This window comes from Lepidothrix coronata, unplaced genomic scaffold (genome assembly GCF_001604755.1).
Source record: "Lepidothrix coronata isolate B3197 unplaced genomic scaffold, Lepidothrix_coronata-1.0 Scaffold52, whole genome shotgun sequence".
Lineage (NCBI taxonomy): Eukaryota > Metazoa > Chordata > Aves > Passeriformes > Pipridae > Lepidothrix > Lepidothrix coronata.
This window is the reverse complement of record NW_016690232.1, coordinates 5,194,384-5,208,847: the sequence shown is the minus strand read 5'-3', so window position 1 is coordinate 5,208,847 and position 14,464 is coordinate 5,194,384. Positions and strand designations below refer to the sequence as shown.

At 43.5% G+C, this 14,464-nt stretch overlaps 1 protein-coding gene across 4 annotated transcripts in view; it reads right to left on the bottom strand.

Annotated features, from left to right (window-relative positions):
• Window positions 1-14,464, bottom strand: part of RFWD2 (ring finger and WD repeat domain 2) — a 121,689-nt gene that overhangs the window by 30,974 nt on the left and 76,251 nt on the right. For all 4 annotated transcript variants that reach the window (XR_001874975.1, XM_017815867.1, XM_017815864.1 and 1 more), the window contains exons 16-18: window positions 5,934-6,051; window positions 1,922-2,046; window positions 664-824 (exon numbers count right to left, since the gene is read on the bottom strand). Coding sequence is in view for 3 of the 4 variants with exons in the window: in XM_017815867.1 (XP_017671356.1) it covers window positions 664-824; window positions 1,922-2,046; window positions 5,934-6,051 (404 nt within the window). In the remaining variant the exon portion in view is untranslated. The remainder of the gene's footprint in view (window positions 1-663; window positions 825-1,921; window positions 2,047-5,933; window positions 6,052-14,464) is intronic.

Genomic DNA, 14,464 nt, shown 5'->3' with positions numbered 1-14,464 from the left:
TTTGCAAACCCTTGTACATACAAGAGTTACTTGCTCATTGTTTTTTAATGCAAGCTTTTCAAGAGCACTCTGAATTCAAAAGCAGCATTTTGTCCTCCAGAGCAGCCCTGTGCTGAAAGGCCAGACTCACAAAAGCTGTGTCAGGCTTGCCTGCACCATTAGGACACATGCTATGGATTTGAATTAAGTGTCACTGGAACAGTCACTGAGGTGGCTGCAGCCCGGGCTCACCTCTTTTACTTATCTACTCATCTAAACAGGGGGGCTGTGTTCCCGTGAGCAAACCCAGACAGACACAGGAACACTGAGACAAGGCTCCACAGTGAGTATCTGCAGCTGCCATCACTAAAGCAACAAAAACCCCACTAATGCACCCAAAAAAACCCCACATCCGAGTGCCAGAAATCCTATGATGCTTTTGAGATTTCAGATGCCATGTAGAGGAATTCAAACACCCAGGTGGAAGAGTTAAGAGCACAGCAGTCCCTTCTCCCCCAGCATTTCAGTTACCCCGCAGATATTCATGTTCTCACACTGATCTGCAATACCCATAGTTTTCCCATAAATGGGAAAATACCAAGTGAAATACCAGTCAAACCCTCAGCAATGTTGTTTTGTGAGGAAGCAGGAGGCATTCCTTCTGCACCCTAGCAGAAAGCTTACCCCATCTGGTAGTGCCCTCCAGCACACGGCGCTCACAAACTCATTTGTGTCATCTTCTTTCCGGTCCTTGTCCAGGACACTTTTGACTGTATCAAACTTGAATGTCAGCAGTGTCTTTGAGAGGCCCTTATAGTATAAGTACAGGGAATTATTTTCGCTTCCTAGAAATAAAAAAAAATAAAAATAAAAATATACAAGATTAGGTTCTGGTAGCAGGAACAGAAATAAGGGTTCTTAGCTCTTCCATTGCTTAAGACAAGAGCAGACATTTCCTCCTTGTAGTTACCATCCCGCTTGTGGTGCCCTGACAGCTGGGAGTGCTCCACAGCAAACTTCCACCACGCTTAATAACAGGTCCAGGTTTTATTATAAGACAATTGCAGTATGCAGCATGCTTGCAAAACCTACAGCATCCTGACAACCCCCCCATAACTTCCTCAGGGCATTTTGAGCAGAGCATCTACGCTACCACGTGAAACACCGCTGCACCCAGCCCGCTCGGTGTCACAGCTCAAAGGCAGGTAGCACTGTCAAAGTTCTGCCTGCCATAATCAAGTATGACAGTTTGGTCTGTGGAGGCTTAAGCAAGAGAGACAAGTCTGTGCAGGCTTTATTTAGAAATCCATCCTGATTCCTGCCTTGCAAGCTGCACAGAAACCAGAGAACACGCAAGCTAAGTAAGGTCCTCCCTTCAGTGCTGGCACAGCTGTCCCGCTCGTCCCACAGCTATCAGCCTGTCACTGCTTTCCCACCAAAACCTGTGCATTTACACAGCTTCCACAGACCAACTTAAGCAGGGAAAGGACAGGAACAGCCAACGGGGTAACTGATGATTCAGTCTTCTAAGGAGCTGTTTGCTACTGCTTCAGCACGCAGAATGTTGCACTAAGTGACAAGCACAGGACCCTCTTGTGGCCCAGGCTACTGGTGATGCAGGAGGATGTGCCAGTTGTTAAGCTTGAAAGACGTAAGTCATATCAACAGCAATTACATTAGTGGTTGATTTTGATGACAAGCAGGTCTGAATCATCATATACAAACAACTCATCTGAAATGGAAAAAAACCAACTATAGACCCCCTTAGGACAGGGCTGCTCATGCTATTCCCTGGCAAGGGAAGGAGGGTGGAAGTTCAGAATAATACTCTTATTAAAAAGCCCACGCAGCTACATAGCACAAGTGCTGGTGTGCTTTGGAACTGGAGGGGCCCCAGCTCCGAGGAACCCCATTAGGATGTCGGGATGGCTGCTCTACTCACCACAGGCAATGTAGTCTCCGTTGGACGCAAGCCCTACAAAGTTCTTCTCGTTGATGTGACCCTTGAAGGAGCGCAAGCAGTGAGGCTTCCCTACGTTCCACAGCTTCAGCTGACTGTCTGTTGACCTGAAAACAATTCCTAAAGTTACCCTGCTGCCATACGGCAGGAACTCCTCCCTTGCCACACTGCTCCTTAACACCCTACTTGCAATGTAAACGCAGGAAGCCTTAGTGCACTCCAGGACACTTATCCCACTTTCAATCACATGCAGCTCAGCTTGAGCTCAGAAAGGTATCACATTATTTTAAAAGCCTGTCAAAATGCATTACATGTTTGAATAAAAACTTCCCTAAAGTATTACTCTCCCTTTCTCCCTTCAGTTGCAGAGCCCTCCACTGAACTGTATGGCCTTTGGGCCATCACTGCCTCCTCCAGATCCTCACAGATCCAGGACACACTGAATTTATTGATTTTTTTAAACCTTTATAGCATGAATAAAATCTGTTCCCTTCTCTGTGCTGGCTGCAACTTCATTCATGTCTTTCCATAACTTGGGTAGGAAGCAGTCTCCTCCATCTCCAGCTGCCCTGAAGCATGTTTTCCTCCTCTTGCCCAATACCAAGCAGCAGCACAGAAAAACCTGGGGGCTCAGAGTTGCTGTCAGCATTAAATTGATCTGGTTTTCTCATGTGTAATTGAGACTGCAGGGACACACACCTCAAGCTTCTACTTTTTTCACCTTGGCAGCGAAGCTAAATATTACTATTCAAAGTATGAAAAACCTCTTGGGATTAAATAAACATTGTTGTTTTCTGTGGTTTCCCTTCATGCAAACATACCTGCCTTCAAAATGTTTTTGTTTACTGTGAGCAAACATTTTGTCTTTGATAAAAAGACGGGAGATGGTGGTGGCCTCCTTTGCCAGGCAGAGTTCAACTTAAACAGGAAGAGACCATGTTTCCAGGAGATACAGGATTAATTTGTTCCCTTAAAGCTGAGGGGACATGAACATCTCTCACTTCACAGGCATTTTTCTCCAGCAATCATTGATTACATTTTGATATATGGCTCTGATAGTCTGGCACTCACTGACTTACAATATGTTCCACAGTTGGGGAACAAATGGTGATGTGGTGGAACTGGAGCCCCATGAAGCCTTTTTGAGAAGAGGGTTAGTGCTGTTCTGATCTTAAATTTGAAAGAGAATGGGAGCAGGACCTGTCAACCTCCTGGGTGGGAGGGAGGGGAAGCAGACAATGCTCCCCTCATGCAGGTTGTGCCACACAACCTTGCTGCTTTCTGAGTACTTAGAGCTGAAAGGAAAAAAAAAACAAGCCACCCAATATCCATCAAATATTACCAATGACGTAAGACATTAGCCCTGCACCAGTGTCCCATTTACCTAAAAATATAGCACAAAAGAGAAGAGATGCACCTTGTGCTATCCTGCAAAAACCTTATCTCAGTCCTCAATGACAGCTGGAATGACAAAGGAGCGATAAGGGAGCTGCAGCAAGATTTGTTAAGTCATTTGTAATAATAGTATGAGGTCAGATCAGAATGGAGGCATGAATTTTATCTGTAATACTGTGACTTAAGCAGGAGTGCATTCTTTACCCCAGGTCTCAAGTGGGGAGGCCTAAAAAAAAGAGCATTCAACTTCTCTGCCTGATGCTTGTTCCAGGTCTGTCCCTGCCCTACACTGCTGCTCACTCTTCCTTCCGTTGTCCTTACCATTCCAGGAGCAGCATAGCTCAGGGAGGGCAAAGAGGTGCATACTGCTGCTTTTTTGGCCCACAGGTACAGGGAGGTGCCCTCTGTCCTATTAGGACAGCTGTATTTTCAAAATGCTGCTTTTAAAAGCTTCAGAGTCGCCTGGAAACTAAAGTTTTCTGCAGGCAGGGTAAAGCAGCAAAAGACTAATCTCTGGTCTACAAGCTGTCAGATTCCTGTGACAGCTGCTGCTATTAGCTAACCCATCAGCAGGACCTCAGATATATAGGCACTTAACCTCTATATTTTAGTGACATACATTCTAGGTCTCTTCATTAAAATAAAAACATTTAAGTCCATTACTAATGGAATCTTTTTACTTTTAACAAATTCCCATCAAGCTCTAGCCACGTTTGCATTGCTTAGGATGAGCATGCCACAAAAGAAGAAAGTTATCCACCCTTGGACTGGAAGGATAAGATGAAAAGGCCATTGATCCTGCTGGTGTTACACTGCTCTTCTGGTTTCATACCCTCTCCAAAAAAACATCATGGATGTGCTGCTCTGTTAAATCTGTCTCTCTGTAAATCAGCACTGCAATCAATGTGTTATGCTAAATACCAGGCAGTTCTGAACACTCTTGAGGTCAAAACCTAACTCTACAAGGCAAAGTAAATCAATGCAATCCATAAAACAGCTTTAGCTAGAAATCTAGAGAATCTGAATATACATATAATTTTTTCTTAACAGAAATCAGCGCTTGATTTTTGAGAGCCACTACTGCTGTCTCCTCTCCTCGGTTTGCGAAAGAAAGACAGGAAAAATAATCTGCTCTGACATTTCTCCCTGTTCACACAGGAAAAGGTAGGTGAACCTTTCAGTTAGTCCCCTCATCCTGTTGTTGCCTGTCCAAGTCTGACAGCTCTATCGATATGCCTCTCAGAACTTCAGGATAAGCTTTCTGAGAAGGTTGGCCTAAGCAGGACAGGCCCATTCTGTCCTAAAACATCCCACAAATGATGTTCCACTTCATTATGGCTGTAAAACTTTCCCAGCCTCCTCCTGCTTCTATTAAACACAGATTTGGTTCAAAGCATTAAATTTAATTTTCTCTGTGTTCTAGATATAAATTTGCAGCCTTATAGAGTTATAACATTAATGGAAATAAGAAGAGAGGAGCTGATTAAATATAAACAGTACCAGAAGTCACTGGGGAATCTTTCATCTCACAGCTCAGCTCAGAGTAACTCCCTAGCAGCCTGAATACACCTTAAAATACTCTGTTTCATCTCCAGGCTTCTAGGGCAAACTGTGTGAAAACACAGGATAAAGTCAAGCTGGATAATCACTAGTACAAGGCAACAGGGTTACTTCCTGGGACTAGATCCACCCCTGTGATCCATCCCTGCTGCCCTCAGGTGTTATACACGAGGGTGTTAAGATCAAAGATCCCCCTGCAGCCCCCCAAAGCCTCTTGCACCTTCCTCACTGGGTAAGAGGGGCTCACCTCTGGTTTGCTGGCAGCCAAGTTATTCCAGCCTTTCACCGCGTAGGAATAAGTGTGTCTGTCAGATCATGTGATTGAAAACCTACCTAGAACTGAGGCAGCCACATCTGGCTTTGTAGCAGACACGTGGCCATGTAAGTGAACAGAAGCTAGAGAATATTGTTCCTCAGGGCCTCCACAGCAGACCTATGGTTTGCCCTGGCTGAAAAGCTACATGCCATTAGGACCACAAAACACAGCTTCTCCTTGTTTACTTTCTAACCTAAATATTACCCTAAAAAGGGCCTCCACAGAGCAGATAATAAGTTACCAGAGAACAGATCAAACAGTCAGTTCTACTGGAGTTGCTTTCAGGCTGTGGCTGAAAGACATAGTAGTACCATTTGATCGCTTCTGTCACTCATCAGCTGTGTTTTACTGCACATTATTGTCCCCAGGGCTCTGCCAGCAGCCTTCTCTATAGCAGAGCTCTGCTCAGGAGCATCCTCAGCCCACACAGCAAGAGGAGAGTCCACCTGCAGCTTCCCAAAGTCAGGGCTGGCAGACAGGAGCCACATCTAGTTGCCTTCATATTCCTCTTAAGCATTTTAGCTCCACAAGACAGAGCAGAGCCAAGTGACACCAGGAACGAGTTTCTATTTTTGTCTTAGAGAAAAGCAACGCTCTGCTTGCCAAAAGCACAGCAGCCAGTGAGAGCACCCACCCACGCAGGTGAACTCGCTCAGGGACCCCAAAGAGCATCTCAAAGCAAGGGCTACCAAGTTTTTAGCCCCCACAGAAGGCAGTACTTACGCAGAGACGATTTCTTCCCCGCTCACGAATTTGGCGTAGGACACTGCCTTGCGATGCCCTTTGAACACCATGATGGGCTGCTTAGTGTTGCGAAGGTCGTAGTAGTGAACACAGTGATCTGGGGACGAGGAAGAAAAGGGGCAACATTTCCTCAGTTGGGAAGGGTGCACGGGACCCCTAATATTCACAATAAAATCCTGCCTGCAGTTTCCATGTCTCACTCCAAGCCTTGTCTCAGATGAACAGTCTGCACTACAGCAAAGGAGTGTTTAAGAAGGCTTGAAACAGCCCCAAAATTCAGGCCAGAAGGGTCCACGCAGCCTTTCACAGAGTCAGTGAGGGGAAGAAGTGCATTCACCTGCACGTGTGGCCTCCTGCAACCCCCATGGGACACATGTTCAAGGCAGCAGCTAAAAGGACTCTCACTTCTCCCTCCTGCCTTCTCGGCTCCCTGCCCAGCCACTCCAATTGCCATTGCTAATTCCCAGCACCCCCTTCTCCTTCCTCAAGCTGTCCCCTTCTTGGAAAACTGTTGGAGAACTCAAGGCTAAAAACTCAGTCTGCTACTTTAATTGGATTGTGGGAAAAAAGGGATTAAATTTGTCATGCTTGCTCTAGATGGATAACCTTCATAGTTTTGTTTTTTGCTTCTCTTCTTTGACTTTATTACCAATCAAGAAAAAATTTGCATTTCTGCTACTGAGGGAACAGACTAAATTCCAGTTCTTCTTAAGATTTAATTCACAGATATTCCACAGTGCCACAACTACATAATAGGGATCACAGCAGAATTAGTGATACATTTTCTTTTTAGCACAATTAAATGCCAATTCCCAAGAAAACAGAAAAATAAGAAGATAAAGCCCCCTGAGATCCAGGCCCCAAACACCCTCCCAGTGCTCTTCCCAGCTCAATGAGGTTAATACACTTCTCCCTTTGCAACTTTCAGCCTTTAATGTTGAATTTCATTTAATTATCCCTTGCTATTCTGGATGTACAGGGAGGGAAGGCCACACACACACACACACAAGGAAGCCAAGTTGGACACCATTCTTACCAAGCAACTGGTAGATACCAAGACATCAGCTGAAAACTGCTCTGACCCTCCTCCCACTGAAATAACACTCCACCAGTGGAAGTTTATCACAAAGATTACATAGAAACGAATTTAAATGCCAATAACTACGGTTGGTTTTTTATTTGCACAGCATTTCAAAGCGGGGTGTTTGTACAGCTGAGAGCTGCTGTCTCAAAATCCCATGTGGTTTGAGAGATAACTGGATTAACATCGATCAGGCTACAGCAACCACCACCAGACCAGCAAGGGGAGCTTCTCCCCCCAGTAAGGGGTTAATTGGTGGCTATGGCAGGGTGGGGGAAAGGTGTCAAGAACACCTTCAGTAAAACAAGGTGAGCAGGCAAGTTGCCTTCCCCTCTCACTGCTTCTAGCACCTTACTCTCTTGCATATGACAGGCTCAGACACTTCTCTGGGAAGGATTTCTGGCTCTGTCCCTCCTCAAGGTGTAAAAGCAAATGCTTCAAGCAGCTGCACCAAGTCAAGTTTTCTACACCACTTACACTGCCAAACTACACCTCTGTGTGGAAAACCAGCACTCTTTCCCCAAATCATTCTTTCAAACAGCTCCTGTGACTTTCACCTCTGAAATATTTAACCTCTGAAAAACACTAACCAACCAAAATCCCAGTGTGCTCCTACCATTTGGGTACTTTAATTAGCTGTAGAGCAAGATGATGTCACATCAGGTTTATTGAATAAGGAGTTACTTTTCAAAGGGACTTTGAATTCAGCATCAACACTCCTCTAACAAGATTTGGGCATCTTGGTCCCTTCTATTTCTCTGAAAGCTTGAGCCAAAAAATTCTCATCCATACAGCAGACCTGTGGGAGCTGTGAAACAGTTAACTGGCAATTGTTATTTTAATGAGCACAATGATTCTAGCAGGGCTTTCTATTAAGAGCCACTTAGTGGATAAGCCTTTCAAGTCTATTTTTGCTTACAGTTTCAAGGTCCTCTCCAGCTGGCCCATCATTAGGGCATCTTTTTAAGCACCAGATTTTATCCTTCAGAAGGTGGCAGGGAAAGGGGTACCTTCGGATGGCTGCGTGTGAGCAATGCAGAGAGGAGAGAGCAGCAGCAGGGAAGACAAGTCCATTTGCAGTGCAGAGCCACGAAGTTGCATTCACCTTCTAAATATCCCCATAAACAGCTCGAAGCCCGCCGGCATCTGGCCCCGGCCCCGCGTGAGCCTCTCGGCATCGGCAGGGCAATCAATCACTGTCTGCTCTCATCACCACGAGTCCGAGGGAATGGGCAAGGCCAGTGGGTTCTAAAATTAGCCACTTAATTATTAATTGATTATTTCAGCAGACGAAGTGTTGGTGCCCAATTGAGTTTTTTTTTTAAATTCAATTGAAGCAGCTATTTTTAAGTAGATATATGAAGACGGATGCTCACTGCATTCATTAAAATCAGAACAGGTGGTCATGTTTTACAATCAAGAGAGAGACTCTCTCTTGTAGGCCATATGGACTTTCCAAAACATGATAAAAATGCCATCTGCTGAGGAAGCAAACAGCCCAAAAGTGAAGTTAAATGAGAAAAATACAACTCCCAGGTACCCCAGCGGCAGCTTTGCCTGGTGGGGTTGGATGAGCTGAAATTGTCTGGGATGGGCAGCATCCCTGGCACACCAGGACGTCTGAGGTGAGGCAGCAGGGTGCTCTGGAAAGCTCAGAGAATTAACTATTCTCAGCTGAAGGTAAGGAAATGGAATAGAGGAAATAAGGAAAAGAAAAATGGAATGGGCAATGAGGGGAATCAAACACTTTCTGAACTCCACAAGAGCCTGTACGCCCATCCAGCATCCCACCACTGGCTCCTACCCTTGGCATCCCTGGCAGATCATGGAGTGTACTCCACTGCTAACCAGCAACACAGGGGTAATTTACACAGGAATATTTGCTCCTTGTTTGCTCCTCAAAATTAGCATTAAAATCGTACTTCTGCAATTTTTTTTTAGCTCTACAGTTTTCACCCCGACCAGAAAACTCACTTAGAACAATTTCATCTTGGAATTGACAACTGCACAGTGAAAAGCCTCATGCCCAACCCTTGGGCAGCAACAGATCCCTTTTGTTCTGCATTCAGGCTTAATTTAAATATTTATGAAATAACGGGAAAGAACATGTATATTATACCATAACAAATTAAACACTCCAGAGCAATTCTCATCTAGCTCAACGTCACTGCAGAAGCTGAGCACGACAGAATTCTGCTGTTGCACCTTCTGAATTCAAATGTTTGCTGGCAGGTCGTATTTTCTTTTTATATATATATATATATTTAAGTGATCCCAGAAGGCAAAAAGGGCAGCTAAGCTCTGCCACTGCTGCTGAGAGGTGCCTGACCACAAGCCTGAGTTTTTAAATAGCGCTTTTCCAGAACGCTCAGTTTACTTCCCTTAAGATGCCGGCTGCCTTCACCTTTGAGCCATCTAGTGACAACTCATCAAGAATTCAGACTTCTCCAAAATTCCGAGAGCTCTCGCCACCTCTTCAGCAAATATAACCCATGTCAGCAAAGGATGGCATCCCTCACTGCTCAGCAGCTCATAAATTCACAAGGCTCCAGCCGGCAGGAACAGGGCGAAAGAGAGGGATGGGTTTGTGATGAACAAGGTGAAGAGATCAGCACCTCCTCAGTCTCAGTTCTTGGATTCAGCTCGGTTGCAGGGGTGGGGATGCAGCAAATGAACTGATGATGCGATTACATAGTCACAGGACATCAGGTTTAAGAATTTTTTTTTAAAAAAAGAGCTGGGAATTGCTACTGGAGCCAGCAGCACCTTGGGTAATCTCAGAATTGTTTAGAAAAACAGAATTGATCTTGGATTTTAGTTGCTTAAACAAAATAAAAAAAGGACAGTCTGTTTTTTCCAGAAGGGATTTTTCTTACACTTAGATTTGTTAATAAAATTCAGAAAAAAGCTGTTACAAGCGGGCTTTGGGTTCAACACCCCCTGTTGTAAAGCTCTTACTGGGTGCTGATGAGCAGCAGCTCCACAAAGAGCAGCACAGGTTAGGACAGAGCATCACCCAGCAGCAGTTCTACCTTTCCCTGAGTACCAGCACACAGAAAGCAGAGAGCAGAGCAATCCAGCTCTCCAGGTACCCAGCAATTCCAGGTAACATTCATCTTTCCAGGTCACGTGCTTCCCCCACCTTCACCACGAACATGAACCAGCATAAGCTAATTCACAAGACCCCTCAAGGCTTTTCTTGACCAAGAACCACTTACTCGAAGGGACATGAAGCCAAGGACAGCAAACCAAAAATTTACCTGCAATGCAACAGTTTTATATTCAAAGGATGTAACAACTAGAAAGCCCCAAGAGCTGCATACAAAGGTTCTGTGGTTCTCCTCTGGAAAACTAAATTGCTGGAGAATCAATGCCCATTTTTCTTATTTCAATCACTTAAAAATGCACTTTTTTCAACTGTTCAATATTTAGATTATTGATCCATTAACAAAATAAGTAATTTACATTACTTGAGTTTTTCAGTCCTTCTAGACTTGAAAATATAAGTGGTGCTCATTGTTACACAGCAGATGACTATTACAGACAAGATGCCTGTATTCAAAACCCAAAGCTGTTGGGGTAGGCAGACAGATGTTATTTAAGTAGTCTGGTGGAAGTATTCTATGATCAAAGCACATTTTCAACTTCTTTAAAAAAAATAAAATAGATCTTCAATATCAAACTTAAAGGTCAAAATAATTTCATACATTAATGCTCTGGCTACAGCCTGCAGTCCTGCACACTCATGCTACAGATGTTTTACTAAAACAGAAGCCCAGGCTGGAGCCTAATCTTTAATGTTTCTCTTGTGCTTCTCTGACCATGATGATCTGATTTGTTGCATCTAGTAATTCATGAGTAATTGTCAGCTTATGGTTCCCTCATCTTCATCTATTTGTTTTCCTCTATACGAACTCCAAGCTTGGGTCAAAGCTGCCTTGTTTTTGTCCACGAAACTGTACATCAGAAGTAAGAGGAGGAGACATTTATAGTCTGAGGGGTGTATTTAAATGACTTGTTTAACAAGACAGAGTCAGAGCAAATTTGGTGCAAGATACCTCTGCTCACCATCAATTAGATTATCCTGGAGAAACCAAAAGAGCAACAAAATAAATGGGTATAAAACAAGCCCACAAAAGGCCTTTCATCTGAATGAAAGATGAGGAGCATGATTTTGTAGCATTTCATTTTTTACTTTCAATGTTAAAAAAGTTATTTCAGAGATCCTGAAGGAAGCCTGCATCACTCAATAAACATTGAAGGGGTTAGCTGAAATCCAATTATTTATATTTAAACATCTACCTGTAAAAATTGATCTTTCACTCATTTCTTTTTTGTATACCAAGTGTAAGCAAGATCACTCAGCACACTGAGTAGACAGAATGAAGCTTTCAGAGCTACCTAGAATTGTATCCAGGCAACTTGCTTAGCAGGAAAATATAATCACATCCTTATGCCTTCAAGTGTCCAGAGTCCAGTGGTTCAAATCAAAGCTTGTTTTGAGTGTCTCTGGGTGAAAGGGAGGAGTACCCATTGTTATTCCCCTAAGTGGTATGTCATGCAAGAGGGGACAAGTCATCTTCAATATTTGTTGAACATGGATAAACAAGCAGTAGAACAAAAGAACTCTAACATCAAGAGGGGTTAACCAAAAGTCTCTTTCTCAGCCAGGCTCAGTGTGATTTCTTGCTGTAAAAAAAGGAATCCTCTGAGGTAAAGTCTTTGGCTGGACTAAAAATGGAAACAGAATCAGGAGGCTCACATGAAACCTCAGTTTTCACCAGGAAAAAAAAACACCACAACTTTTCTTCTCTTAGTGAGGAGAAAGAGGAAGGAGATAAAAGGGAAAAACATCCTGATTTAAAAATAAACTCAAATCACTGTTCTGCAATAGAGTGCACTGAAGATGACTTGGCACATTAGATGCTTTGGTCCTTAGAGAAACCTGAACAAGGGCCATGTAAACAAGTGCTGCTTTCTCAAACACCTGAGAAAAGACAGACAGCTGCTATCAGAACCTGGACCTTGAAAATTAAATGCTTGAAAACATTTCCTTTAATTTGAGAGGAGACCTACAAAAGTCACGTCCCAAGCTGCAGTTACTCAGAGACTAACTAAGAGGCTATTAATGAGAAAGTGGAACCTCTTCAGTGGATCTTCCACTGTGTAGGAACCTCCCTGCCAAGGCAGTGATATCAAAGGCTGGTAAAAAGTCAACTCAGGATTTAATTATGGGGAAGCTCAAACTGCAACTTAATCCTGCATAGAATGCAATTTCTGTTAGAAATCCATTTTTGCTCCAGGGCCCTGAAAGTCATGGAATACTGTAGGTTGGATGGGACCTCTGGAATCCAGCCAGTCCAACTGCCCACTCAGGGAAGGGACAACTGCAAAGTTGGATTCAACTTCCAAGTTAAATAATTGCATTCAAGAACCCTACTTAGTCAAGTTCTGAGCACACCCAAAGACAATTCTACAGACTCATCCCTCAGCTGTCTTGAAAAGTGCTTTTATGTCAAAGGATTAGGGAGAATTTGTTTTTAATCCAAATTTGCTTAAGCTCTTTGCTATTGACATAAGGAAAGAAAGGCATTAGCCCACCTCTCAGCACTACAGCATTAATGTTTAGGCTGTGTTTTGCTGCACAAATTTCTGGCTTCTCAGACCTTTCAGGTTCTGTCTATCTACACCCACATGGTGGGGGTTGGCATGAAGCACTGCCATACAACCTTAGCTCTCCTTCAATTCACTGAGAACTGTGATACCAAACATCAGCACTTGCAGACCTTCATGTGACTGAGGTGTTCAAAAAGTTTGGGGTGGAGATTTAATCTTCCCTGCAGCAGAGAGGCAGTTTGAACATCCAATTGCTTTTGAGAGACGCAGGACAACTGAACACTCCACCTTTGGGAATAATCCAACTCAACAAGGTAAGTGAACCTTCATGCAGGGACCACAAAAAAAAAAAAAAGACTTTTTTTAATCTTGTGTCTCCCCTAGGACAGAAGAAAGTGTGGGGAGGAAAAAAAGGGTCTTTATTATAGCAACAGAAATGCTGGGTGGCATTTGGGCATTTGACAAAGAATGGTGAGGAAGCCTTCCAGTCAAGAGATTTATCTCACTTGACAGAGTAATACTGGGATGGGATATGATCAGTGCAGGCTTTGGCCTATCACAAGCCATTTCTGGGAAAGAAGATAGTGTGATATTTTCAACTACATAAAGGAAATAGATGCTCTGGGAAAAGAAAAGAGATGACAACACTTTAGGGACAGGAAAAAGTGGACTTGAATTCAAGGGAACAAAGCCCTGCACTAAAAATTAGCACAAGAATTTTCTGAAGAAATTAGATAATATCAACAACAGTGAGTTGACATCAGTGCCCTCTGCACAAACCATTTCCCTTACTGTAAAGGAAAGAGATTAAAAATGGGTTTGATACAGCCTGAAGCAAAGAACCTTTGCAGACAAAACTATCTGGAGCATCTTGCTGAAGAATGCAGTGTGCTGTTTGCCTCTTGCAGCATGACAAATCACATGAGGAGGAGACAGCAGAAATAAATCCATTTCACCCCAATGTCTCCCTGTAGAACACTGCAGGCACAGGTAAAGCTAACTGGTATTTTTTATTTTTCCTGTCTATACTTTCCTTTTCAAAAAAGCTCCAATAAAACAAGAAAAATTTCTCCCAACAGCCATTAGCACAGGCACGTTAAAATGTTTGCTGGATATGGCTTTGTATTCACAATTTTTTGTTCCAGCAGAAACTGCAAGCACTTTGTTTCTATAACTAAGACAAAATTACTCATTTGATGCATTTGCTTTTTCCTCTTTTTACCTGGAGTTTCCTTTGCAGTGAAGGAACAGTTTTTCTCTGAATAACCATTTTCTGCTGCCCTGGGGAAATCTCAGCAATCTCTTCTAGAAGCAACGCTCCAGTCCACAGCAGCAAAGTGGAAAAATGCCCTTATTTTGTATTTCACGTGTGTGCCCAAGATGATTTGGGAATCTGTACTTCATTTATATTTGCTATCAGAGCTCTGTCTAGACAAGTAGTCTGACACCCAGTGGCACCAGACTCCTGGGGAGCTCCTGCACACCCCGTCTTGAGAGGTGACAAACATGCAACGGCCACCCAAAAAGGGACTGAACTTCAGAAAAGCATTTAATAGATATTTTTCCTGTAGGTCAAAGCCTCCTCCGTGTGCTCTGAAGACTATACAAGATTAAGCAAGGTCTGTATGAATCATTTTGCTGGTGGCAAAATCTTAAAAAAAAAACCCCTTTAAAGTGAGGAAGCCACAGTGCCCGCGATGTTAGTGAGGAGATGAAAGCAAATTTCTAAAGCAGAGGAAGGCATCTGGGTATTTGGGGATGACAACTTAATCTCATCTTCCTACACTGCAACAGATGATGGGCAACAGCCTCC